We start from the raw sequence: 23,613 nt of genomic DNA, 5'->3' as shown, positions 1-23,613 counted from the left end.
GTCAAGCCCATGCTAATTACTGGTGGACTTCTTTTCCTTGCTGTTGCTTGATGGTGTCCTGTTTATCAGGACTAGAAGCTCAAACATACGTAATGGCAGCCTAAGGATGATACTCAGGGTCTCATCCTGCATTCATCGCAAGTCTAGAGCAGTGGGAATCTTGGGGTAGAGAGATGGTGTAGCTCTGTGGGAGTCAACCCAGCACAGTCAGTGCTGAGCAAGACTAATAAGCACAACTAGATTCAAGCAGCTTCCTTTTGGAGAGACTACAATGGCTTCATACCGCATTTCCCATATTATCTTGCTTTACCACTTGAAAATCTAATGAAATATCTTTACTCCCCATTGTGTGAATAATGGAAAGTTTATGATGTTGCAGCAATGGATCATTGCCTTATCACAAAACGGTATTCACCTGGATAGACTGATTGCCTATTGTGTACAAACTTCATAATGGAATTGGAAGTTTTACAAAGCTTCCAGTCTCTCTTGGCTTATACTGAAACTGGGGCTCTTAAAATCCCTTTTCCCCTTCTAGCTACTTAAAACAATCAGGCCGAATTTTGCCAACAGATACAGGATACGACTTAGAAAGTATTTTCCTTTCTACTGTCTCCAAAAATACGCTGGGTAAAGACTGTTTCAACCAAAGGGAAACTTTCATATCAAAGACAATGTTTCATCTTGTTCCTGAATTAGGCTGGTGCAACTGCTTGGTTTATGTGCTGTGCATACCTTTATAATACTGGATGTGTTTACTGTTTCCTTCTTCTATCTCTTCCTGACTATAGTCCTTCAGGAGATAGGTTATGGGGGGGAGGGGGGGGGGAAGTAAAAAGTAAGAAGAATTGAATACAAAAAGGAACTATATTATATAAGAGGTTGACTTTAACTCCCTAACCCACAAAGTTGGAGAAGTTTCAGAATCAGGCAAAATGGATTTGTTCAGCCCTAATTACTGTTATTATAGTACCTAATATTAATGTTCCTACAGCACTTGGATACTGTTGTGTGCTACATACCATAGATAAGTTGTTATTATTACTACCTTCTAGGTCCATCTTGGCAGTGGAATTTGGGTAGATGAGGAGAAATGGCACCAGCTGCAAGTAACACAAGGAGATTCAAAGTATACAAAAAATCTAGCGGTTATGATTTGGGGAACAGATGTTCTCAAGAACAGAAGTGTCACAGGAGTTGCAACCAAAAAAAAGAAAGATGCCGTTCCCAAGCCACCTCTCTCACCTCACAAATTAAGCATTGTCAGAGGTAGGTTATTTGAAAACTTTTGCTTCCTGCTTTGGAGTTTAACCATTAATCACTGAGTTGAAAGATGCTTCTTTTCAGCTCATATAAAATTAACTGATTACAAACTGTAATTCGGATTGCTATTGCGTTGTGAAGCGCATAGGTATACAGGAAAAGTAAAACACATTGCAATAGCTGTGCACAGTGCAGGCCTTCACAGCTGAAGAGTTGTACATTGACTTCAGTAAGGTTCAAGAAGATCATCACTTTAAATCACTTGCAGGACAGGACTCTCAGCTTGGAGAACAACATGTTGTTCTGGAATTCATTTATAGCATAATGATTTTTTAAATGCATATATTCCTTTTAACAAGCCTGAGAGTAGCTTTACCACATTTTTTGAGCCAGAATATAACTAACTCTGGCATGAGGCACAGAAACCATTATAGCTGTGACTGTAGAAAATAGGCATACCTTCGAAGGCAAGAAAGAATAGTTTTGCCCTTTTCAGAGGAGAAAATGGAAATAGTAAAAATTAATTGTTGCACTTGAATTGAAATTTGAACAGGAAGTGTGAATCTGGTAGGAAAAATTGCAATGACAGTTTCAGTACGTGCAAGCCTGAGTTCACGTATGCAGTACTTTGAGAGAGAGAAGGCCTTCTCCTTTATTTAAAATGAATAGTGAATTTCAGTCCCTTTGTATCATCATGCTTGTGTTTTGCATTCATTTCTGTCTCTCTTGGTATTTCAGGCTTCTTTTTAAGGCAGAACAGAGCTGGTTCCTCATGAAATACATGCTGGAACTTGATTTCTAGGTTTTGCGTCCATACTAAATTGCAGTTGGGCTGAAAAAATCTCCCTATTTGATTGAGCTTCATTATTCTGCGTTTCCTGTTTTAAGTTGCTATGTGCTCTTAACTACAAACTTTTTAAGAGCTATTGTAAACTGCCTTGCAAGTACCACGTGTTGAAAATAAGAAACATGATTCCTCTTTGAGTGTGTGCGTGTGTCTGTGTTGCATGGGGAAAAGTTGGAAACTGATCTTTGTCCTGTCATCTTTCTGAGTTTGTAAGAAATGAGTAAAAGACATGGTGGGTTTTTTTTTTTACTAATTGCTTCGAGAATATATGTGGAAGTGCAAGCTGTTCATGCTGATTTTCCAGTTTTGGCCAGGACCTTTTCGTACAATTCTAACACATGAAGCAAGGTAATGACGTACTGGCCACATAAGGAATCCACACTGTAGCTATCGCTACCCTTGTCAGCTCCTAATGGGAAAGAGAATTGGTTACCCAGATGCGCACTTACAAGCGCACAGTAAGGAGTTATTTCTCCCTGGCCCACTGCAGGGAACTCTTTCGTTTTGCTGTCGGAGGCTGTTGCTCCTCAGTACCGCTGGCAGGATTGCTTATGTGAGAGTTTCTTCTACTTCAGTCAGGCCCACTCTCTATCGTTTGAGCCAGTTAAATGATGGCTTTCTTCTAACTCCCCTTGTTTTGACTCCAGTGACTTTGGAAGTACATGGTGAGAGGCAGATGGGGCCCTTCCCTCTCTTCCATACCTTCACACTCGCCAGCATTTCAGCACTTCCCTATTTCCTCATTTTCCTATGTTTTCTGTCATACTTTTGCTTCCAACCCTGACCGCCGTTTGAATTCTAGTGTTCCACACCCTGGTTTTCCCATGTTCCTCCTTCCAGTGTTTTTTCCATCTTGTCTTTGATTCTCTGTTTGTTAGACTCAGGCCTGTACAGTCTCCTCTTGAACCAGTTTTACTGCATGGCCAGTGTTTTAGGTGGCAGCAGGCAGACTTCCTGTATCAGTGGTACTAAGTGGCACATAACCATGATTTTCCACGTTGTTATGTCTTTTGCGTTTGCGTCAGTGTTAGCCCGCCTTGCCCCATCATGCCAGCAGTGTTTCCTGGAAAGCTGGAAGTGATCAAATAATTTGTTGTGGAGAAGAGAAGAAAACAAAACAAATGAGTATCAAGTGGACAGACAGTGAAATGTGAGGAAGTTAGAGTTTATGTAGCCAATGAATGGGTTGGGCAGGGCAGAAAGAAGTAAAGCTCCTTGTTAGTCTTGAGGTCTGCTTGAATCTTTGGTCCAGTCAGAAGGAGTATCTGTATGCTTCTGTAAAGCTAAAAAAGCAGCAGAATCCCCAAATCGCTCTTTAGAGCCCCTAAGCCAGCATCCTTCTTTGAGTACTAAACTACTATTTCTGTGGTCCTTCATAGAGATGGAAGAGGAGAAACTGATGATCATGGATCTGTCTGGGTCAGATGACTTTAAGATTCACAGCTGATGAATGAGTTCTGTCAAGCGATTCCTTGCTTGACATTGTGGCTAAGCTAGTAACATAGCCTGTCTTTTACTGGAAGTTCACCTTACTAGGTGTATCTGCTGCAACCTGGAGTATTCCTGTAGTGCAGGCTTGTGTCCTACAAATGCCCTGGGTTTCTTCAGGTTCTCAGTGATGTGCCTCCTCTTAGGTGGTATATTTCAAATCATAGGTTACTGGTGATTAGCATTAGCTGTCAGGCTGCATGTTGATGAATGTTATTTCTTTTATATTCAGTAGCTCTTACAACATGAAATTGACATTGGTTTAGATGTTCTCATCATTCTGTGGACAGACTAACTTATTTAAAATAGGTTTTTGAACAACAGCATTAGCTCTTCATGTGTCTGATATCTCTAGCTTCTTAAAAAAACCTACTGTGTGGTATGTAATAAAGGAATTATAAGAAGTATGATGCATGAGCACTGTTATAAACCTTATTAATGCAAAATAACCTTTTATAAAACTTCTGAGAGGTTTCTAAATGAACTACAAAGCATGCATAGTACTTAATTTTCATAACTTTTTAATATGACTCTTTAGAAACGTTGTAAACCTTCTTAATTAAGCGTTAATCTCTGTGGCTTTCTGTATATGAAGCAATAGGCGGCTACTGGGATAGATTACTAGGAAAAGCAGAGCAGATTTTGTTTGACCAATCTGGGAAGCCTGCATGACAAAAAACTGTCATTCTGGTTATGAAAACCAGAAAATAAAAAACCAAACCTGTGTGACACTAAAGAGTTGGGTTTATTGCACCACGTCTGATTTCAGTAGCTTCTGCAGGATTCTGGCACTCAGCTACCGACTCTGTGAAGCAGAATTGTGTCGACTTTCATTGCTGTCATTGCTTTTGCAGTTATTACTGTTGCTTGCTTTTTGTACTCCAGTCAAGTGTATTGTGCAAATGTGCAAGAAGATGTTTCTCACCCTGAGTAATCTACTAATAAAAGCAAAATATGCCCAGGATGGGGCATCTGGTAAAGATACAGACATTAATGTAATTTGAACAGATTTCAAGAATAACATAACTCAGTTAATGTCTTCTCCTACTGGTTACTGCTGCTCTTCCTAACCATTGTTATTTACTTAACTGTCCTGAAGGTGTGAAGGTAGGAGTGACTCACAGGAAACTGTAGGTAACAACAGTTCTGGTGACACCATTCACCTGGGAAACGATTCTAAATCTGCTGTGGAGCTGTGGACAAATAAAATGTTAGGCATACAGGACAGACTGTAAAAGCCTTGATTTAGCCTTGCTTCTCTATAGAAAACCTATTAATGTAGTCACAGCATAACTGGAAATTGGCCATGCCAAAGATTCAAGCCTGGTGAAAAATCTTGACCTTGACAAGATAGCCAATGAATCAAGGAAAGCTTCTGTTGTCTTGCAACAGTTATACACAGTGCTTACTCAGTGCTGTCTAGTTAGCCCAAAGCAGGGCTATATTCTTTTCTAAAAATATCCTAATGGCTCATTTCTTTCTTTTTTTTTTTTTCTCCCCAGAATGTTTATATGATAGAATAGCACAAGAAACTGTGGATGAAACTGAAATTGCACAGAGACTCTCCAAAGTCAACAAGTACATCTGTGAAAAAATAATGGATATCAACAAGTCATGTAAAAATGAAGAAAGGAGGGAAAGTGCAAAGTACAATTTGCAATAAATTTTGGATTTTTAATAAAATCTTAGTGTTTTACTTAAGTGTTGGGTTTTTTTATTTGTGTGGCATTTCTGCAGATGAGAGAAGCTGACGTGAAGCGTTACTCTCCTATAATCTGAATCATTTTTTGAACACTTCTGTCAAAAGCCTTTCTATGGTGCAACCTACTTTTAAATAATGTAAGATACATTGTAAGTCTACTGCCAGTGAAACTGAATTTTCAAAGGTTTTTGCAATGAGTTGTAGTATGCTAACTGCACTTCTGTATATAGGTTGTAATCTGCAAACACCAACCCATTTTGCCTACAATTTGTTTTACTGGAGTCAGTGCATCTAGGCTACAGTAAACATCGGCTAAGATGGAAGAACTGTACAGAATCTACTTTGCTATTGAAAAGGGGGTTATTGTATTTTACAAAGTGTTTTTTCTGAACTGAAATTTGAATCACTTGTTTTTATAAATCTTTGTTTTGCTCTCTAACAATATATTTGGTCAAAACCACATGAAGAATGCTTCTTTTTCACTTACTATCTTCTAAATAGATCACCGTTGCCATCACAGTTTAACAACAAAGAACCCAAAGCTGTAAAATCGACATTTAATTAAAAAACTAAATAAATCTAACAGCAGTTCTTTTTCAGGAGTGAAGGCACTTTTCAGATTTCTGGTTATGGTACAAAGCTCTTCAGTATGTCCATATTACTGTTCTTGAAACACCATATTTTAGTGTATTTGTATTTTCAAATGATTAAGGATTGCCACAGTACGGCAAAGTTGTGTATAACAGAAAATTTAGTACCACTTTGTCTGAGTCCATAATTTAACAATGGACACTTTTAGCACAAAAGTAAATAAAAATAATTTTCTACATTGAAGTTAGAATTGTGATGCAAATTTATAAGGAATAATCTATTGTCTGAATTATAATTTATTGTCTGTAAGGGAAAGAAAATAACCTGACGTTTTGCTTCATGAAAGATTCTGCAAATACAATTTGTAGAGATAACTTAGGGCCTGGACTGATGAATTTGGGGGATTGTGATCTTAGTGATCTTAGTTAACCTTCCATCTATTTCGTGCACACAGGTGTGGTTATCTGCTTTCAGGCTGGCTGTTCCCGAGTATCTGCATTTGTTTCTTTTCTACCACTTCAGTTCTGCTTCCTGTAGTTTTGAAAGACATGCCATTTCTTATCATCTTCCTATTAGCACTGGTGTACCCTAATGTTAAACCTGTTTCAGTGTGCATAGGTGATTTGGAAAGGAGCAATGTAAGGATTCTTTAAAGGGCTGTGGTGGATTGAAGGGAGGGGAGAGGAGGAAGTGTGCTGGAACTGCAGTGTGTGCTTAAAGAGATGCAGAAAAACAACACGTCTCTTCCTGTGCACCACATGTCCTTAAATGATATCTTAATTCAGGACATAAGTGTTTGTTTTATGCTTTTGAAAGTGCAATTTCATGATTGGCTTGTGCCAATCTAGTCTATGCCAAACAGGTACGCGCTGCTTTCCCTGCTCACATCCCTGCGTTCTCGTCCCTTCCCTTGAACTGGCGCTTGTGATTGCACAGATACATTGGATCTCTCTGATTTCCAAGGTTCATTTCATAAGACCTGGTTGCAAAAGGATGGAGCCAGGGAGCATTCATATCAAAGGATGAGAAGAGGAGAAGTGTCTTTTTACGGTGGCTTATGTGTGCCCTGAAATTGCATTTAACAGCCTAGCTTGTCTCCTGTTAATCACAAAGTGTTCTTAGGTAGTGTTTAATGAAGTGCATAAATGTTTATGCTTCCCAATTTGGGATGCTAAATAGAAAATTAGTGTTTATAATGTCAGTGCATGTATTCTTCTATTAAATAAAGAACAAAATAGAGATAACATTGAAGAATCACTTAAAGCAGCAAGTTCCTGCTTTTCAAGCAGACTTGTGGATATGTTTTCTTTTAAAGTGATGCTAGGACAATCCACTAATTTGGGGAAAAATGCCCATAATTTCTTCAGTCTTTTATGGCTTTAGTACTAATGTGTTTTCATTGTAACAGATTCTTTAATGAGAAGATCAGGCTGCAGTTCTTAGAAGATAAGCCTGTTTGAGACAGCATTTTAGGAAACCTGGGGAAAGCAGATTAGAATTTAATTAGAGTTAGGACTCCAGCCTCACCCCAAAAATCAGTGATTTTGTGTGTTTCTGCAAAACTAGCATTGTCTTTTTAAGGCTTTCCTGTCCCACCAGATGTTAATGCTGCGTATTGCTGGAGAATTTAAATATTCTCATTGGGGGACAGGTACCTTGGAAGTCTTTGTTATTGCTTCCTGGTGTTTGTCAGCCCAGGCCCAGCAAACAGTTTTTAGTGGAGTTCAACAAAAGTATTTGACGTCACAAAATGGTTCACTTCCCTTTAAAGTGTTTTAGTGTGGGGTCTGATATGATGTCTTTTGGACTGGGCAGCTGGTGGTGTATGTGAGCATTGCCTGAAGCTTTGTTGAGTTATGGTAAAGGAATAAGATGTATTAAAGGTAATATGCTATAGTATAAAGGTATTATACTATGACTTGAACTAAATCTTTGGCTGGAACTTGTAACAAGCCAGTTTTATACACTGTAATTGTAAGGCAATGTGTGGAGGGCTCTGTAGTGGGTAGCAGGTGTGTGTGAATAACTTGTATTTGGCCATTACTCTTGTCTTTTGCCTCCTCATGAGCCTATATGAAACCCATATAAGACTTTCATGTGTGTCTGTTTCAAGTTAGGAAATAGGCTACAACATTACCCAAGAAAAAATTCAAGCTTCTCTGCATCGAAATACTGATCTATAAATTAACTGAATCTCATTTCACTATATTATATATAGTTATACTACATTTATGGCCAGTGCTGTTCTTGTTGGTACATTAATTCTTCCATAATTGTGTCCGCCTGTACATAGTTTTCCTTTGTTCAAAATGCATCTCCCATGAATCTACCATAGGAAACTATGTGAAAACAGTGCCTACTAACTTTTTCCTACTCCAGCTTAACTTTGTACCTGTACATCGTATGAGACAGGAGAGAATTTTGACATAAAGTGAAGTAGGTTTTATTACACCCTGTAATACCCCTTGTTCATCGTTCTAAGGTTTGTGCGGTGCTATTACTTCGTACTGTGAACCTGGATTTATAAGTATCAGAACTGACTTTTTGTCCTGAGAGATCAATGCGTACTGTTCACGTCTTTATTCTCAAAGAAGGAAGAAGGTATTACTGTTATATGACTAATCTGATCCTTTGTTGCCACACACTGCAGCTGTAATTTCTGATATTCATGACCTGATACATATTAAAGTGCCTTTGGCACAATTACAAGGAAGTAAGATTAGAGTTAACAAAAAGGGCTTTATTTTGTCTTAATGATTTTATATCAAAGGAAAGATTTTGATACCTGAGTCAAGACGTGTAGTCACTCAACTAAAATGAAAGCTGGTATTTGTTAGAGAAGAAAAAAAAATCATTACAGAACAAGTTTGGATTTAGTGATGATTACATGTAGAGATGGGAGATTGATTTTTTTAATACAGCCAAACTTAAATACTTAATCATGTCAAAGTTGAACCATAAGTAGAAGGAATTTAGGGTTGCATTTAGTTAGCTATAGAGCATGACTGTCAGAAGAAGGTGCAATCTCCCTGCAGGAGGTCACTTCTTTGCACCGTACCTTTGATGTTGTATCTGATAGATTAATACAATGGTGCTTTGTTGTCTGAAGCATAGATTAATGTTTCTCTTGGAAGTTTTAAGTAGCAACAGATTGAACATTTTTGGATTTGTGAAATTGTAAAGATAATTCAACTTCATACTTGCAGAATCCTCACGGGAGGGAGAATGTTCTGTGAGAACTTGGGAGACGTTCCGTGAGAATTGGGAACATTCTGTATTATCTGCAGCCTCCCTGGGCATCAGCTGCATTCGTAGCTCTCGAGAAACCCAAATTTGGCTGGTTTCTGAAAGGGACAGCTATGTTGTGTCACATGGAGCCGTATTGTATTATTTCACTATTCCATCTTCTGGTATGAGAAGTGACAACTCTTCAGAAAGACAGAAAGATGAAACTTGCGCTTCTACAGAATGAGGTGGTAGTTCTCTCAGTACTCTGGAAAGTATTTGCCATTCTGTGCATGCCTTTAGTCTCGGATTGATGAAGTCATAACATCAATTGCTTAGACTTTATTGGTGTCATTTTTTTTTCATCGTAACACTGTGGAAGTGTGAAGTGATTCATACAACACTGAGGCAATAAAAATGTTATGAAGTGCAATCATTGCATGTTTCATGCTCAGCAGCTAATTTTTAATTTCACCATCTTGGACACTTTTTCATCCCCTGAGGCTTCCTAAATAGGAAAAGAGAATCATTTGGACTCGGAAAACAGGACCAGTGATTCAAAAAGGAATTAATTTACTTGGCTGTTCATTTGCTTTACTTTTGTGATTATTTCTGCTGTTTATGTTTGAATAATAACTCCCCTTCTGTGCATCAGAAGCCCAGTTGTTCAGTCCTGCGGTGAAATCAACAGTCCTGTGGTTGTGACATCATTTGTTCACCACAAAGAGGAAGATAGCTTGCCTATGACATCAGACAAACTTGCATTGTGGCTGGATCAGAACAGAGATGAAAGTAGGTCTGGAAGGAAAAGAAGAAGCTGAGCCTAAAGGACTTTTTTTGTGTGCCGCCTTCTGACTAGACAGCTTCATCCTGCAAAGGAAATTATTTCCTCCACATTTAGCAGAATTAGCAACTTTATGTTCCTTGTTTATTGATAGTAAAACCTTACTAGAACTAAACTCTTTATTAGTGTATATATTTGATGCATCAGGCTCCGTACTTTCATATTAAATTTTAGGTTTTGATGATTTTAATTTACAGTCACAGAAAATTTGCTGAACACCCAAGAGAGGTCTAGGCTGGAGGTGACTTGGCTTTTCTTGTAGTATATCAATTGCTAGAAGTCCTGTGAGATTCAAGATAAATTATACTTGTTGGTGCTTGTGTATCCTTTTATAGTTAGCATGAGCTTTCATGCTTTTGAAGTGGAGAAAGATGTAGGTTTCATGGGATAGGCTGATTATCAGAATTGGCTGTGAACACCCTTTGGTGTTCACCCTGCTGAATGTGAAGAATGTACTAGGACAGCAGTTGAGGGAATTTGTCTTGATAGTGCCATATCGCACTGGTACCAGTCCTATCCACATGAGACTCAGATGACTTAAAAAGCTTACATGGGAGAGTTTCTTATTCTTTCTTTCATACCCAAATATGTCTTTAAAGTCTTCCCAAATGTTTATGTAAATCTTAATGAATTGTGGTTTAATTAAAAAAAAAGTATTTTCAAGTTTTTCCATTTTTCATGTAATACCAAAGAGAAGTTTTATGGGAGACATCTTTCTCCACATTTAAGTTGGGATATCAGCCCACTGATACTTGAAAGTAGTCCATTTGGACGTTTTGCGTCTGTGAACCAGGTGCGCCATGGTCTTCCCTTGTGGAGTCCTTTGTGGGATTTATGGAGGTACCTTTAGAGAATAATTCTCAAAATGAGCAGGATTAAGGTGGAAGAGGCAAAGCATCTGTCTCCGAGTTAGTGGTCCAAGTTTCCATTTCTTGAAGTCTTATGCTATGAAAACTAGAACTACTGAAAGCAGGACTTGACTTTTTGATTTGTCTTTTTTTGTCATATGTTAGAATACTTTAACACTTGCTGGTTTCTTTGTGTTTGCATGGACATTTTGATCTTTCCAGGACCAGCTTTACCCTTAAGTCTGCATTAAACTGTACCTCTTTACAGGAATGAGGATGTAGAATTTGGGGCTGGGCAGAGATGTAGGTGATGATGGAGCATCGCTTTTGCTTTGGAGCACGATGAAAGGAACCACCCTCCTTATTATAATAGGGTATAATCCCGAACAGCAAAGGTTGTTTATTGCCACACTGATAAATGTATGCAAGTTTCACTCTGTGGCTTTACTAAACTTAATAAGTAACTTAGATCCACTCAGCAGCAGCCAAATGTGGAACAAAGCCCTGTGTCTAATGGTACAGGCAACCTAGCAACAGGTTACGGAGGGGTCATGCAGGCCTTTTCACCCTCCCACAGAGAGTTAATGCGTGCAATTTAGATGAAGTCAGTAGCCAAAAAGCAAAATCTCAAGTGGTTTGACTTAAGGTTTCAGTCATTGGGAAGTTTTATTAATTAAGAAGTCCAAACACACACGCCAAGAATTCGATGCTTAACAGGGAGAATTATCAGCATTCTCTTATGCAGCCAGGGGCTCTATCTAGTGCGCTTACACAGCTGCATGTTTATAGATGTACTGTTATTCTGTGTGAATCTCTCTATACCATGTAAATCCACAAATTGATGCTTTTCCTGATGTTAGCCCACCTTGTCTGTTTTCTTGGTCTTCCTTTTTCGTTTCTGTTCCTTCTGCAAGTGGGAGACAGTCTTGTGTGCTTGCCTTAAAGGTAAGGAGAGAGAAGCATTTCACAGTTCCTGGCTTCCAAGTTGTCAGCTGGGTTCTGAAGTGAAATACCTGCTTGTCATTCCTGGAGATAAGTGACACTGAGCTAGAGCATTTCCTTAGGAGATCTGGTAGTGTTGCTGTCACCGTAAGGCAGACTTTGCAGTTCAGGGACTTCACATAGCAGCATTTTCTCTTCTTTTATTTCTTGCTGTGCCAAAGCATAGATTGTAACAAAGAAAATTTTACTCTTAATTGAAGGTCTCAGAGTAGTAAGATGGAATAAGTAGATCTTTCAGCAATAGCTCTTTAAAACACTCATTTCTCAAAGCAGGTTCCCATGCTTTTTCAGAGGCTCAGTGTCCTGGAAGTTTCCCCCCTAATTGCAGTACCTAGGCTTGGAATGTCATTTCCATCAGATGAGCAATGGAAAGCATTAGGTGCTTTGAGAGATTATACTGATTTATGACTTTAAATTGCCTTTTGGGACTCCCTTTTTCCATTTACTACATGAGAAACAGCCACCTGTCGATCTGGGGAAGAAAGAGCTATTTCAGAGTTCTGTGATCTAAGCACGGTTCTTGAGAAGGATGTTCTTAGCTGTTGAGTGCCTAAATATGAGTGGAAAGGCTGCAGGCTCTGGTGTATCTGCTGGTGGGTCATTCGATGAGATGTCCCCTGCAGAACACATCAAAGCTTTGCTTGGTTGCTTCTCTGAAGAGAAACCTTGGCTGGACCGCAGCATGCTGCTTAATGAACCAAGCAGTCTAGAGTAAGTGTTAAATCCATCTTTTCCTTGGTAGGTTATTACGGTGGGTAAGTACCCTCGCTGCTCAATGTTGTGCCTTATTTCTCTGTGAATTAACTCTTCCTAATTCCTGGGTCTTGATTTAAACCTCTCAATATCTTGCCTTAGTATTTCCCCATCTTGTGAACATCTCGATGGACTGGGTTTCTTCAGTCTTTTACTGCCACACAGTTTCTAAGATGTGATTAATTTTTGTAATATTTTCCCTTTACATCTACCCAAACTTATTTTAGTTGTATGTAAAGGATTCCTATAGAGGAGTTCTTGATACTCCCTTAAATACCATATTTGGTTTAGTTAATGTGATACAATCTTGTGGTTCAGGACACATTACTTTGATTAGAATGTCATTAAATAGTTGTAATTTTATTTTGTAGGGCTCAGTTTGCCTCTAGTAAAAAAAATCTTGATATTTAATTGATTCTTGACCAACTGATGTCCCAGTTTAATTCCTTTTTACTGTATTAAGTAAAAATATTATTCTTGAAATTAGTATTTATCTCTAATGTGCTTTCCTCCTTGACTTGGTACATGTGTGCCAATGACAAGACAGAGGATGTTCTTCCTGCATGCCAAACTCCTCATTCATGTATTCATAGCTCAGCCAAGCAGGTGGGTATAAAACTTAGAAGAAAGGGAAGCCTCAGTTGGTTTATTATTGCTAAATCTTGTACCATCTTCAAGATAGCCATGGGAGTTTTCTTGGTTGATGATATTCATGAATTGCCAAAGAATGCTGAAGAAATTGTATCATTATGCTGTTATATATGCTCAGAATGAGGGAGGTTATCCTTAGAGAGACAGACATCATGTTTTGTGGAATGATTTGATTGGAGCCTCCAACCAAATCCCATAAAGGAATGCTGACAGAAGAAGAGCTTCCTAAACATCAACCCTCACTGTGTCTACTTTGATAAATTAAAGTTGCTTTGGATAGGACTTACACATACTTTGTCTGACCATCCCTGCCAAATAATTAACGTTGTCTGTTAACCTCAGGGACCAGATGAGGATCTCAACTTCCTCCACTGAGATGGTTTAATGAAAATTGTTCTTTGCCAGAATTTTGAAGGTCAAAACCATATGTAAACAGAAATTATATCAAGGTAAAGGGAAAAAACTTGCAATTAATCTGTTTGTAAGAGGTATCTGCCTTCTTTTGAGAATTTGAATAGTGTCAGGCAAGGTTCTTCTAAATTTCCTTTGTTGTCTCTGAAGATTCCCTGTTAATTAACTTAGTCATTTATAAACGATATGAAATCATGTTAGTGGCTTATTTCTCTTTATAAAGACTTCGGAAAATGTGTGTATTGTGGCTTTTGAAAAGTAATTGATGTTTCACTCTTAAATGCCTATTGATGTGTTTGTATTTCCTATTGATTTGGATTTAATACCTCTGCCAGTTCAAAGCTCACATGCTGGGTTGTCCAGGTTTCTTTTACAAAGAATGGACAGGACAGCATTGTTGATCTTGTTAAAGTTATGAGCCTCATCTGATGAGCTCAAGAAAAAAATACTTGTAATATTCTGCCTAATCTGGGCTTCTTCCCTCTCTGGGGGAACTGAAGATGGCCCTTTCGCATGTGATTTGGGATGTGTTGTGTATGTTTTAGCTATCTAGAAGTTTAATGGTGGGAGGAGGAAGATCAGAGCAGTTCAAGTGTGTGTTGTAATACTGAGTGCAGAAGCCAGTGGATTCTCTTCTGATCCCATCCTGATGCTGCAGTATTATTAAGCACTCTGGGCAAGACCTTGGTGATGTTTTGCAGGGTTATGGGTGTTGCTGAACATGGTTTTCCTGCCTGAGTGATCCAATCTGTTCTGGAGGTCAGATAGAACCTGTACATGAGATATTTCAGCTTCAGTATGTTGTTGCTATGTTTTCAATCTCTTTTTTGCTGTCTTGTCTCTGTTTGGATCCACAAACTAGCTAGCTAGCTCAGCTAGCTTTGGTAGGGGGAGAAGGGCAACAATGCTAGTCAAGAGGAGAGCCACTGTGCCCTGCCATACTTCCATGCTCCACAGGTGAGGATGTGAGCTTGTTACAACTGACAGAATTTGGGTATCTTTCTGTATCAGGTTTGTTTGGGGTCATCAGTACTTCCATGGTGTATGATGTACCACTGCACTGTAGTGCTGTAGTGTTTAAAATTCACCTTATGTGTTTAATATAAGAGCTTATGGTGGTCAAGTTTATTGTTAACTTGTGTGGCATTAGCAGTGAGGGAGTCTGCAGTTGAGGGATAGCCTGCACCGGTATAGAGTTTGATGTATGCACTTACAGTTGGGTTTCTCCCAAGCTGGTACTTTGTGAGAAGTTCCTCTAACCCACTCCTCAGTGAACCTGCATGGCACTTTGTTGTACTTGAACAAGGAATGTAGTTCATATAGTTCAATAGTTCAGTATAGTTCTTACATACAGTTCATTATAGTTCTTAGAGTTCTATGGTTCAGTAAGGCAGTTCTGCAAAAGTTGAGGCTCTTTTGTTGCTGGCTAACAATTAAACTCTTTTCTCATCTGGGAAATAAACTTTAGTGGAGCTTTTCAGCAGAAGGATGTCTTGTTGGCTGGTGTTGCCTGTACTGTGCATGTGAGAATTACCTGTTTATACTGTCAGGTACCCCAAATGTAATTACTGGAAGAAACAGATACAGAATGATGACAGGAGTTCATATTTGTTATTCAAGGGCTTTCTCTTTATTAAATACTTCAGCAAAAATTGAGTAACCAGTGACCTCTTTTGAGAAGTGACTCATTGCATTTTAAAGGCTTTAAAACCAAGTCATTCTTCTTGTCAGAGACATGGAAGATGAATAGATGGTTTTTGCCTGTTCTTTTCAGTCTCAGGGGAAGACCCTTTTCACTGCCTGTGGTGATGCTCAGCTGCATCACCGCTTTTAATTGCCTCTGGGCTCCTGCAGGACTTTGTGTGTCCCCTCTGGCATGACCTACATCCTTGCAGAACTGTGAATCCCTTGGAACTGGTTAGTGGAGTCTGAGCTCAGGACAGAAAGTCCTGCTGCTGCTAATCCCTAGCTATCTCCCAGTGCTGTAAGCTATGTGCCAATCTCTTTCTTGTGTCCTTAAATTCGTCTGGAGTTATTTTGCCTGTAGAAAGATGCCAATTAATGTTCTGTATTAAGGATGATGGTAGACAATGTGAGTTCTGTCTGCAGCATTATGGGTACTGGGTGTGTTATTACACTGAAAACCAGGGAAGGATGTATTAAATAGAGCACAAGTACTTTGTCAAATCAGAAATTCATGCATCATAATATGTATGCTTTTTTCCCTTGAAGGAAGGAACAGACAGTGAAGTTACAATTCCAGCTGTAGCCTAAATTGCATTGCTGCAGGTCAATCAAAGACAAATGTATCAATGTGTCAGATACATAGAGGAATAAGATGATATTTCGTGTGAATTAAACACTACAGTCTATTATGGAAAGGGAGGATTTATACACTATAAGATCAACTTGTTCATTTTGGGAAGTATAGCACTCTTCTCCAGCAACGAAGCATTGGGGGTATATGGACCTGCTGTTGGACTTTGTCACACAGGATGGAACTTACTTGTCCAGTACTATCGAAGGCCCAACGTTATGCAGGTGCATCAGTTCCTGCCCTGCTCTTCCTACACATAATAGTAGATAAGCCTAGAACATTGTTCTTCAGGACTTGATTATTTTATTTGTCCTGCTCTAAATTCCAGTTTGAATTTATTTATGAGCAGTGCATCTCTGTTTATCCTTGAGCAGATGTTGCTGCCAAATTTACAGTTTTTTCCTGTCTTTGAAGAGTTTATGGGAGATCATATCCACTCTACCTTTGCTAGGCTGAACTGTTTTAACTTCTGCTTGGGAGGTATGCTCACAGATTCATCTGCTCTTATCCTAGTCAGCTGCTTCTGTACTTGTCTGATCTTTTCTGATCAGTAATGTTTGGTGCTGAGTTTTATCTGGGGAGGTAACAGGATGTTACACAGTGATGTTATCTTTTTAGAAATGCCTTTCTCTAGTAGTATCTTCTTCGCTGTTCATGGCTTTGTCATGCTGAGGGCTCATAATTCAGCAGTAATCTGTAGTTCTGCTGAGGTTGTTATCCTTCCTTTGAGCTCCTACCAGGCTTCCTATCAGTCCATTGAACTTGTATTTAGGCTGTCAAACTTCATCCCACCTTCATTGTTCCACTCCCAAAAGTCATCTTGAGGGATCTTTTCTTCCCACCCGAGATTTCTCCTCTGTCACGTCATATGGATGTTGCTTTCCAGTATGGTGCCATTAATAGATGTCTCTAGGGTCTGTGTTTGTATGAAAACTATCTTTTCTTTTATGTAGATTTATATCTAGTTTAAAACTGCTTGTAAACATTTAATGAAGCCTCAGATTTTCCCAGTGGGGAAGGTAGTTTTCCTAACAGTAAATGACATAATGCTTAGGAATAAGGAGCTGGTGACTCGTTCAGCATCATGCCTTAAATCAGAAATGAGCACTAATGACATAGTCCTCTGCTCTAAAAGTTAAATAACACTGTGTGTTTTTTATCAGGAGACTGTCCAAAGGCTTTTAGAAACTGGTGTGTGTCAGTGCAAACTCAAGGCTGGGATCTGGAAAGCCATCTGGAAGATAAATTAACTGAGTTTTCAAAGCTCTTGGGTAAGCTTTGGAAAGTGAAGCCTGGATATTTTAGCCACTGATATTTTGATGGATATGTTTTCTTGGGATACCAAGGTACTTTTCCTGGCTATTGTGGCAATACCAGGCTAAGCTTCACTGAGGGTTTTATTTATGTATTTATTAAAGATGAATAGCTCGGGTGAGCTGATCATACCTAATGCCACAGTCATCTCTATTTGCTTTCAGTAGCACTTATCATGAGGACTTCTAGGAAGATTCATTTGAAACTTTCCAACTCTTGTACTGCGTGTGTAATATCTCTGAAAAAAAACACAAATATCCATGTTTCTCCCTGATGCCTCCAATTCTGTTTGTCGTCCTTCTGTTTATTGCACAGACCAGTCTGAAAGCATGGAGTGATTGTGAGCTTAAGTAATAATGCAGAGTGAAATCCCCTAAGTAACCAAGTTACAGGGAGCGCATTCGTGAAAAACCAAATACTGAGCTTTGCATCTGGCTGCGTAACATGGCACATCCTCGTAGTCTGGATGAGCATCACTTCCTCTGCTGCTGCAGCACTGCCTTGGCTTGCTTTATTTCTTCCGAAACCATGTTTTCACAGGAGTTTCTACTTTGGGATTTGCATGCAGCTTTACCTGTCCATCCTCTGAGGCCACTCTCCTGCCTCCGAGCCAGGGAGAAAGCTCTCCAACTGTAAGCTTCTTAACTTAAACTCTAAAAAATAGGCTAAATTACCTTTTTTGTTTATTTTGGGTACTGGGTAAGACTACCCGAGTGGTGTACAAAGGTTGAGAATAGTGTTTATCCCTACACAGGATCATCTCTTGATGACAAAGGCTTGAATTTGCAATTAAATTGCTGCAGCTTAGCGAATAACTGTTTCTGTGTTGAGAGCATTTGGTTTACAGCAAGTGCAAGCTTAAACCTCTTCTGTGCAAGCCAATAAAAATTGAACTACTTCAGGGTTTTGCTGTGGAGGTGCACATGTGAGGGGTACTGTGGCTCCTGATGCATAGTAAGAACAGGACTCTCGGTGCTGCTGTGGGTGAGGTGGATCATAGAATGGTTTGGGTTGGAAGGGACCTTAAAGATCATCTATTTCCAAGGCACTTGCCAGAGGCAGGGATACCTTCCACTAAAGCAGGTTGCTTAAAGCCCCGTCCAACCTGGCCTTGAGCACTGCCAGGAATGCCAAGGGCTTGAGTGAAGAGGGATCCAAAAATAGGGATTTTTAATCACTTCCCACCGTTTCACTTGAAACAGAATGACCCCAAATTAGTTTTATTTGTGGAAGTTTCCTGTTACACAAAATCAGACCCATACTTATTCACAGATCCTAGGGCAACAAAAATCTAGATAAAAGACTGTATCTTTTGGTTTTTTTAACTATCTGGATCAAATTCTAAAGTCATAATCAACTCCTCAAGCCCTGAGTCTGATGATCCTGTTCCTTCCTTGATCTCTGTGTGTTCTGTTCAATTCATCTGCAGCCCTGCCTGACCCTTGCTGTGGGATGTGGCACAGGGCAGCACTGTCTGCCTATTAAAGTCAATGGGAACCTTTCCAATGGTTTACAAACCAAGCCTACAGAGAAGGAATCTGCCTTCATAAGGGATATGTGGTAGCAACCGTATTGCTCGAGCTCAGGGCAGATACAGCAAATCTGAGGTGGCCTTGAGAGGAAGTTTCTTCTGTGAGATTTCCTAGTATGGTGTGTTCACACTGCTGTGCATTGTAGAGAGGATTTTGTATGGGCAGCTTTTAATCTTCTCTGATGTGGAATGCAAACACTGTCCTGACATAGATCATGCTAACAACACATTTGTACACAGAATAGCAGTCACACTTTAAATATGGGAATCACAAATACACATTGGCAGAAAAAGGTATTTAAGTAGTTCCAAGTCTGTGCTGTAATAAGTAAACCAGACATTGTATTCTGTAGAGCTGCATGCTTTAAATGCCTCACAGAAAAAAACAAACCCTGAAGTGAATCACAGTAATAGAAAAAGGAAGTGTTTACATCCCTCTAAACATTCTGTACAATAATCATTCCTTCTCTTTAAATTTAATTTCAGCAAATTTGAATCCAAACGAGAGGAAGTTTGGAACAAGCTTTCATGGTAAGGTACAATTCAGCGTGTAATCTTTTGCAGGTGGCTGTTATTCGTTTATTATTTGTATTTCCATATTGCTTAGCAACCCCAGTCCTGGACCAGGACCTCGCTGCTGTAAGTGCTCTGCTAGCATCAACGGAACGGATGGTCGCTGCCTCGGAGAATGTACTGTTTTGTATTGAAGCCAAAAGTAAACTAATGATTTCTCATTCTGTTCTCTCTGAATGGGGAAAAAAATGAAGGCAAACTGATATTTAGTGATGCGATTCTCAGTGTATCTCTTGAATTACTGAATCAACACTAATATTTGGGGGCTTTCAAGCATGCAGGCTCAAATGTGCGTAGTTTTTCCAGGTTTTGTGTCCTAATGGCTGAAATGGGGAATGCAGCCTCTGAGAGTGGTGTGTTCCTCTCTGAATAACCACTTGATGACAGAGCTGCTCATGCAAGCAAAGAACTGCTTGTGCTTTGTGCGTCTTTGCAATTAAAGAGGAACAGCCTACCCCCCGCTGCCAAGTACTTACTAATACCTTCTCTCCAAGTGGTGCATCACCTGTATCCTTCAGACAACCGATGCACACTATGCTACATACATTTCCTTGAGAAGTTATGTAAGTCACCATTTGTGAATCAGCATGCAAGTCCTCATTTAACCTCCGAAGTAGAAACGTCCTGATTTTTCAAGAGAAGCAGGGTTTGATACCTTCATTTGAGAGCTGGAAAGTTGGAAAAAGTAGACAAACTTTTGCTCTAAAAGTCTTTCCATCGGCAAATTTCAAGCTACATGCAACTCAGACACAGCTGTGCTTCAGTGCTGCTGCGGGGCAAAGAGGAGCAACTGAACATTGGCAGCTTCTACTTGTCAATCACAACTAAGCTTTTAAATGGTGAGATAAATACCTCTGGTTCAACCTCTTGCCCCTGCAGCAATCCTGCCCTCATCAGGCAGGTTGGCCCCTTTGCCATACTGCAGCTGCAGACAGGATGCCGTGCAATACCACTTCAGATAGGAAATGTAATTGTTTTATTCTAGAAGAGAGCTTGGACACCAGAACAGTAAGAACTAGAGCTCAAACACTGTTGAAATGCACCCAGAGGTCCCCCAGAGCGTTGCTGTTTCCAGTGCTGCATTAGGATGTGTTTGGGTCAGAAAGGGTGACAGTAATTTGCTGGTCTGTGATACTGCCCAAATGCCATGTTGGACCAGGCTGTGCCTAAGCACCTCTGGACAGCTGTCTCAGGACGTCAGTGGTTTGCATATGGTGGCTTATTCTAATAGCAGGGTCTTGTGCACAGAGGTCATTTGGGGGAACCATGTAAAAGGCCTTGGTATCAAGAGGTTAAAAACAGCTTATGTTAATTATGGATTCCAGCCAAAGTTACCCAGCTGTTTGGCTGAGACTGGGAGCTAACAGACCAAAATAGGATACACGCAATTAAAATGTGAGAGAGGGAGAGGTGGCCATTGATGAAGTAAAAGTGAGGAAGGCTTGACTGCAGCAAATGGCTTGGGAGAGGGTGGCCCGTGTGTGAATGCTGCGGGCACGTGTCCAGGTTATGCTGTTGGCAGTGTCACTAAATGAATCTAACCTTAATGACTAAGGGTAACAAATACCCGATGTAGGACTTACCTTTGTTGGAGTAGAGGAGGTGGCAAATAAAGGATTTTAAAATGTTCAGTGTATTATGGTTCCCAAAACCATCAGCTTCTATGTTTCGTTTCACCGGCTGTGAGTACTGATTTAATAGTCTGTAACAACCATTCTTAATTTCTAAGTCGTGTCCCGTTCACAGATCAGTTATTGCTCTGTAAATGCCAAATATTTGGACACTGGATGCAATGGCCCTTGCTTCTAGTTTTAGTATTCTCCAACTTTAGTATCCCGTCCTTCTTTGTGCCCATGAAAACCATGTTGCCTGTGTAGGAGCATATTACATTGTGTACTTCCCCTTGCAGTGGTTTAACAAGCTGAGCAACTTACTCCTCTCTACCTAAATAAATTATCCAAACACTCTAAACTTTCAGAGCAGAAATGTTGAAGCCAATGAAATATTGTGGTTCAGAGTCTCCTCTGTCACTAAATAATTCTACTGAGAGCTTTCCAATGCCTGGCTCCATTGGTAGTAGTTTTCACAGCAGCCATAGCCCATACAAGTGCTCTGTTAATAAAGTGAATCTTTTCATCCTTAAGGTTATTGCCAGTGGACATGTTGCATGCTGGTTAGAAATGCAAAATGCCTCTATTGTTCTGTGCTTTCTGAGTCTGTCTAACTTTGTTCTACCTGATATGACACCAGATATGACATTTGGCTGGAATACGGATGAAATGCTGTCATATACAAGACAGTCCAAAAGGTCTAAGGGAGAAAAGTTTAATATCAGTCTATGGGAAAAAACAACAAATGTCATTTCATTTGCTATAAGTCTGCGAATCATCGGTGATAGTGATGTAAAACAGTAGACATCAATCTTTTACCTCCCAAAAATGAAGCATAGGTTGTCAAACATAATTTACCTTTTAAAGGATCTTGAGGTGTGAAAACACAAGTTCTTTACATAGGAGTAGAGATGAAGAAAAGGTAGGAAATATTTTGATGGATGCCTGATGAACTCTGATACTCTCTGGTCCTTTGTGGCCTCATCAGATGTTTACAGTGAGAAAAGCAGGGTCATTTCAAGCTCCAAATCCATCTTGGCTGTGAATTGAGGCAAAACAAATGTTGTTTGTGTTTTTCCAAAGGAGAGAAGGGCAAAAAAAAATGCTATAAGATTTCGTAAAATAATCTAAAACTGATGCTTATTCTGTGCTTGTGTGCTCATAGCTCACAAAGCCCTTTCAGAGAACTTCCCTCCCTTGCATCAGGGACTTGGAAATGGAGATGTTGTGTGGCAAAGGTTTCTTAAACTTGCTGCCTTGGTTGCTTTGAGGGCTATGAATCTTAATCCTCCTTCCTCCCAATGTAGTCTTCTGTCTGTTGCAAAAAGTCTGATCTATTACAACAGCCTGTGTTGGTACTTTCCTCTTTCAGAATGTTTCATTTGCCTTAAAATGCTTCTCTTCACTTGCTGCTTGGAACACCATCCCGTCTGATTTTGCCTTTCAATCCTAAACTCATTGCACGAGCTGTCTTCATTTGGAGGTCCTAGATCATCTTTAATGTGACTTCTGTCTAATTTGAATTCCTAGATCACCTTCTGTGACTTCTGCGTCACTGAAATTTCTTCTGTACCTGGTTTCTTCTGGTTTTCTTTCTCTTCCTTTGTTTCTTTGGATTATTTCCTGAAGGTTCTGTCACTTTCCTTGCTAGAATATTATAGGAGACACAAGTTATCCTTCTGATTTTCTTCATTCTGTCTCTTTAGGTAAGTTAAGATTGCTGTCTTTATGAGTTCTGACTTCTGCTTTTCTCCATCAGACCTGCCACTTTCTGTAAAAAAATACTAGGAGTTATTCGTAGTAACTCCATAGGTAGCCGGCTGTCAAACTCAAGGTTGATTAAAAGTAAGCAATAAAGGAGAGAAACGAGGCGGTTTGGGACAAGACTAGTGAATGTCAGTGGGGTGTAGGCATGCTGCAGAGAGGTCTTACAAGATCTGGGACAGGAGTATGGGCTGTTGACTTGGAGTAGTGAGAAAAGGAGCTGGAGGTATTTGGTGAGGAGAAGTTATCAGGTGGACATTGTACTGAGTGGGAAAAGAATGAACCTGGATTGTTGCAGAAGACTTGTTTTGGGAGGCGGGTGGAGGGTGTAAGGCCTGAACTGCTGAAAATGAGGGTTTGTTGGTTGTGCTGCACATGGAGCAACTTGTTAGAGCTGTGAGACGAATAAATGAAGAAAGCAGAGCCTGCAGACACAAGGCAGTTTTACAAAGACAGCTCAGGGCTCCTCGGAGAGGAGAAGGGCAGGCAGATTTGTGGCTATGGGTGCTTTAGTTGGGGTCTGTAGATGCTGGGTCTAGGTGGTGGACAGTGATGGCAGCTGTAGGCGACACTGCCTTTTGAAGGAGGTGAGTGTCAAGAGAAGTGTAACAAGGAGAGTTAGAAAAGGGATGTTGGGAAAACCCTATGAGTGTCCATGTGCAGCAGAGCAAGTATCTGGGCACGGGAGAAGAGCACTTACAGGATGAGAAAAGTGAGGAGGTGCCTCTTGCCTTGTGAGCAATGCAACCTCTTCTGTTGTGCCAGTGGCAAGAGGGAATTGTCCTCCCCAGGGCTCTTGCCCAGCACAGGCACAACCCGGTATTCTCCAGTGTCTCTTCTGGCCTTGAACAAAGACCCTGCCACTGTTTCCAAGAGGGT

The 23,613-nt window shown here is 39.9% G+C and overlaps 1 protein-coding gene across 9 annotated transcripts in view; it reads left to right on the top strand.

The window, feature by feature from the left end:
• The window catches only part of LOC134165953 (BEN domain-containing protein 5), a 954,442-nt gene that overhangs the window by 598,548 nt on the left and 332,281 nt on the right, over positions 1-23,613 (top strand). For 6 of the 9 annotated variants that reach the window (XM_062623208.1, XM_062623209.1, XM_062623207.1 and 3 more), the window contains 2 exons: positions 1,056-1,269; positions 5,101-5,294. The exons of 2 other annotated variants lie outside the window; for them this stretch is intronic. In XM_062623208.1, the coding sequence (XP_062479192.1) occupies positions 1,056-1,269; positions 5,101-5,261 (375 nt within the window). In that variant the 3' untranslated portion in view covers positions 5,262-5,294. Of the gene's footprint in view, positions 1-1,055; positions 1,270-5,100; positions 5,295-23,613 lie in introns of those variants that run through there. One more of the 9 variants, XM_062623213.1, reaches the window with a different exon arrangement.

The sequence above is a fragment of the Pezoporus occidentalis genome, unplaced genomic scaffold, assembly GCF_034315485.1.
Source record: "Pezoporus occidentalis ecotype Australia unplaced genomic scaffold, CSIRO_AGI_Poc_V1 ctg25, whole genome shotgun sequence".
In the NCBI taxonomy this organism is placed as follows: Eukaryota; Metazoa; Chordata; class Aves; order Psittaciformes; family Psittacidae; genus Pezoporus; species Pezoporus occidentalis.
The sequence above is the reverse complement of the archived record's forward strand: the minus strand, read 5'-3'. Positions and strand labels throughout refer to the sequence as shown.